General features: G+C 47.4%; 1 protein-coding gene across 1 annotated transcript; it reads left to right on the forward strand.

Moving 5' to 3' along the window:
- Positions 1-3,174, forward strand: MRPL20 (mitochondrial ribosomal protein L20). The gene is made up of 4 exons (XM_010184656.1): positions 1-102; positions 605-715; positions 1,012-1,089; positions 2,969-3,174. The coding sequence occupies exons 1-4, from the start codon at positions 16-18 to the stop codon at positions 3,140-3,142; spliced, it is 450 nt and encodes a 149-aa protein (XP_010182958.1). The 5' UTR covers positions 1-15; the 3' UTR covers positions 3,143-3,174.
- Positions 3,175-3,642: the final 468 nt, after the last annotated feature.

The following is a 3,642-nucleotide window of genomic DNA, read 5'->3' on the forward strand; positions in this document are numbered from 1 at the left end:
TGCCGTGAGGCGGAGATGGTGCTGCTGAGTGCTCCGTGCTGGCTCCGCAGCCGCCTCACCGACCGCTTCTGGAGGGTGCAGGAGGTGCTCAAGTATGCGCGGGTGAGTCTGCTCCCCCCCCGGGGCCTGTTCCTCCGGGCCTGCGTCCCCCCGGGGCCTGCTCCCCCCAGCAGCCCCGGGCGCAGGCAGCGAGCGAGCGGCCTGTCCTTCTTTTTGGGCAGCTGCAATGTTTTTGACATCTCAGAGGCTCCCGTCCCATCCCTGTATTCGTGCTGACAAAACGGAGCTCAGAAAGGAGAAGAAACGCCTGAGTTCAGGGGTTGGCTGTAGGCTGTGGAGAGGATTTTGTGGTTGCTTTTCCTCCTAAAATGAGGTCTGGTTTTGGCTTCCTTCGGCTGGGCTGAAATTTGTCAGCCTACTTCAACTCCCATGCTGTAAAACGAGGAAAGAGTATTTTCAGTATACGCCAGCTGAAGGTTTAGGTGATGTTTGTGTTTTGTGATCCTTATTGTGAAGAGTTGTTAAGTGCAAACAAGGATGTATTAGTGTTGCTGAAGGGTTTAACAGCGTTAAAGGTTACAAGAACATCTTGGTTTTGTTTCAGCATTTTCGTGGAAGGAAGAACCGCTGCTATAAGCTGGCTGTGCGAAGCGTTCGGAGAGCTTTTGTGAGGTCCACAAAGGCCAGAAGAGAGAAGAAGAGATTCCTGAGAGCGGTAAAGAGCGAAATATTGGGTGTAAATGTTACAATGGGACAAGAGCAGACCTGAAATAGCCGTTTTCCTTCCTGGGGGGTTCCCTCAAATGAGTACGAAATACAAGTTTAAAGTATACACCGTCCCTCTGTGGTCTGAAGTAGGTCCCGTTCTGGAGTTCATACAAGTACACGTTGCACTGAGAAGGCTGTAGGTCTGAAAGTGTTCTGTTTACTAAGTGTGAGCAGATTAGCGTGACAAAAGGTTTACTTGTAAAAGTATTTTATCATCCAAGGTGGTGTTTTTTACACTTTCAGCTCTGGATCACTAGGATTGAAGCAGCTTCTCTTGAACATGGTTTGAAATACCCATCTTTCATAAGCAATCTGCTTAAGGTAAGGATGGCGCTTGAAGAATAACTACTTTGAAACGGGAAATTGGATAAAATGTCTAATAGGGGTCTTCTGAAGTGCCAGGCAAATTAATTCCTTAAGACTCTGAAACCTTTCGGGTAGATGTAGTCTGATAAAGCGCAGCAAGGGCTTGGTTGCTGTCTGAGAATGCAGCTGCGAGGAATTGAATTTGCAGCCTCTACTTGACAATGTTTGAAGAATAATTCCAGGTTGGAGCCTGAGCAGGCAGTGATGATGTGGGGCACGGTGGAGGGATTGAAAAGCTCCTCCCTGCCTCCTGGTTCTAGGGATGAAAGGCTGCCTGCGTATTAAAGGAGTCTGAATCACTTCAGGGACTAAGTTCTGCCCTAAACCTGTTTCTCTTCCTTATATGCATAACCTCCTTTTATCCCAGTGAATGTTGTTACTCTACGCCTTGTTCTGTCCCCAAACTTTTACTGCACATCGTGAGACTGGTAAAATGCTTTTACACTCGTTGCTACTGCAGGCATTAAGCAACGGCTGCCTTTCCTTTTACTTCAAGATATTTAAAAATACAAAGCTTGGATTAGCAAGAACGCCCCTGAGAAATCTCTGCTCTTTTTTCACTCTGAGCTTTGTGTTTCAGTGAGTGTGGATGATGCAGGGAGTTGGTGCCATTGAACCTTGTCCTTCAGCAGCCTGGGGAATAGGTTTTACTTTGTTGATACTGGAACTGTAAAACGACAACTTGTTTTTCTTGGCTGTGATCATAACAAAAAGGAAGTGTTTCTGCTTCTTAAAGTGGAGCTACGTATAAATGACCTCATTCATGTTTATAAACTTGGAAAGGGCAGTGTCAGGAGGAAGGAGCCAGGCTCTGCTCTGGGATGGCCAATGCCAGGACAAGGGGCAATGGTCCCAAGCTGGAGCACAGGAGGTTCAAGCTGAAGATGAGGACAAAGTTTGTGAGTGTGAGGGTTATGGAGCATGGCCCAGGCTGCCCAGAGAGGTTGTGGAGTCTCCTTGTGTGGAGACACCCAAAGCCCTGGCCGTGTTCCTGTGTGACTGCTCTGGTGATCCTGCTCTGGCAGGGGTTGTACTGGGGGAGCCTTCCAGGGCCCTTCCAACTCCTGACATTCTGGGATTCTGTGAAATATATAGCATATTTCAAAACATTTTATCTGTGTTTTAAATAAATAGATAACTTTCTGCTGTGTTTCCTGTAAGGTAATACCATTTCTGAAATCGATAAACTCATTCTCCTGGTTACTCTTGTCATCCTGCAACCAAAAGAATCAAGCACTGCCTAAAACCTAACCAATTGTTCTTTTTTTTCTTTGTTTTTCCTCTCCTGAGATGCCTGTCCCTTTGATTCTCGTCTCAGAGCAGTCTATTTTTGTAAGGTTCTCTGTTAAAAGATCCAAAAGAAGCAAACTGGTGCATCCCACCACCCCTCTTAGACTGTGCAGTTAACTGTGCCGTATCTGGTGGTGGTAGGAGGACTTGATCCTGTGGTGTTTCTTTCTCTGCCCCAGGACACGTTTTAAGATACCAAGCAGCTTCTAGTGTAAGAAATGAACTTGAATATGTCTAAGAACTGAAACAAATGCCGTGGATTAACCTGTAACACGTGGCCTTCCAGAAAATAAGAGAGAACTTCTTCAGCTTTCAGTTTCTACCAGAAAGACTTTGAGGAAGTCAGTAAATGAATTTTATACAGTGGTTTAATGAGGCATCCGTGGCCAAGCAGCGATACTGACAGTTCTTCAATAGTTCCCAAATTGTACAGCATTAAAAAAGGTGTAATTTGCTTTTTTGTAAGACCTCAGGTAATCGTTAAACATCGCAGTGTTATTCCTAAAAATGACAGTACTTAACCAGCAATTTTTCTTGCCTTTAGTCCCAGGTGGAGCTGAATAGGAAAATGATTGCAGATTTGGCTATTTATGAGCCAAAGACATTCAAGTCCCTGGCCGCCTTAGCCCAGAGGAGGAGACAAGAAGGCTTCCTTGCTGCCCTGGGCGACGGAAAAGAACCAGAGGGGATATTTTCACGAGTTGTTCACCACTATTGATACCAAAAAGGTCTGCAGATACGTGGGACAAACAGGAACGTGTATTGCAAAGCCACGTCACTCACTGTGGCTGTGGGACAAAGCCCAGGATGGCTCCAGGAGCAGGAAGAGGTGCGTCTGGATGGGAAGTTTGCTCCTCGCCGACTTTTTCTCCCTTTCTGTGGTGTTGTCACTAAAACGCGCGGAGTTGGAACCCGCGGCTCCAAGTCCAAGTCCCGGTGTTAACAACGTGCAGCGCGTGTACGCTTTCTGTTCTGTCAAGGACTTAATAAAGGCATTTTTTTTTTGGTAACTGCTACGGGAAAAGCAATTTTGAGTGGTACTTTTGGTACTGTACGGGGAAAAACCCCTATGGGGGGTGGAAAATCCTTCCCGGGGGTGGATCTTGGCGGCCCGGGGACCCCGAGCGCTGCTGAGGGCGGTGGCGCGCGCCGGAAGTGCCGCCCCCCTCCGCCGCGTTCGAATTCCCAACCGCTGCGTCACGCGGCTCCCTTCAGGCC

Source organism: Mesitornis unicolor, unplaced genomic scaffold (genome assembly GCF_000695765.1).
Source record: "Mesitornis unicolor isolate BGI_N332 unplaced genomic scaffold, ASM69576v1 scaffold8675, whole genome shotgun sequence".
NCBI classification, from domain to species: Eukaryota; Metazoa; Chordata; class Aves; order Mesitornithiformes; family Mesitornithidae; genus Mesitornis; species Mesitornis unicolor.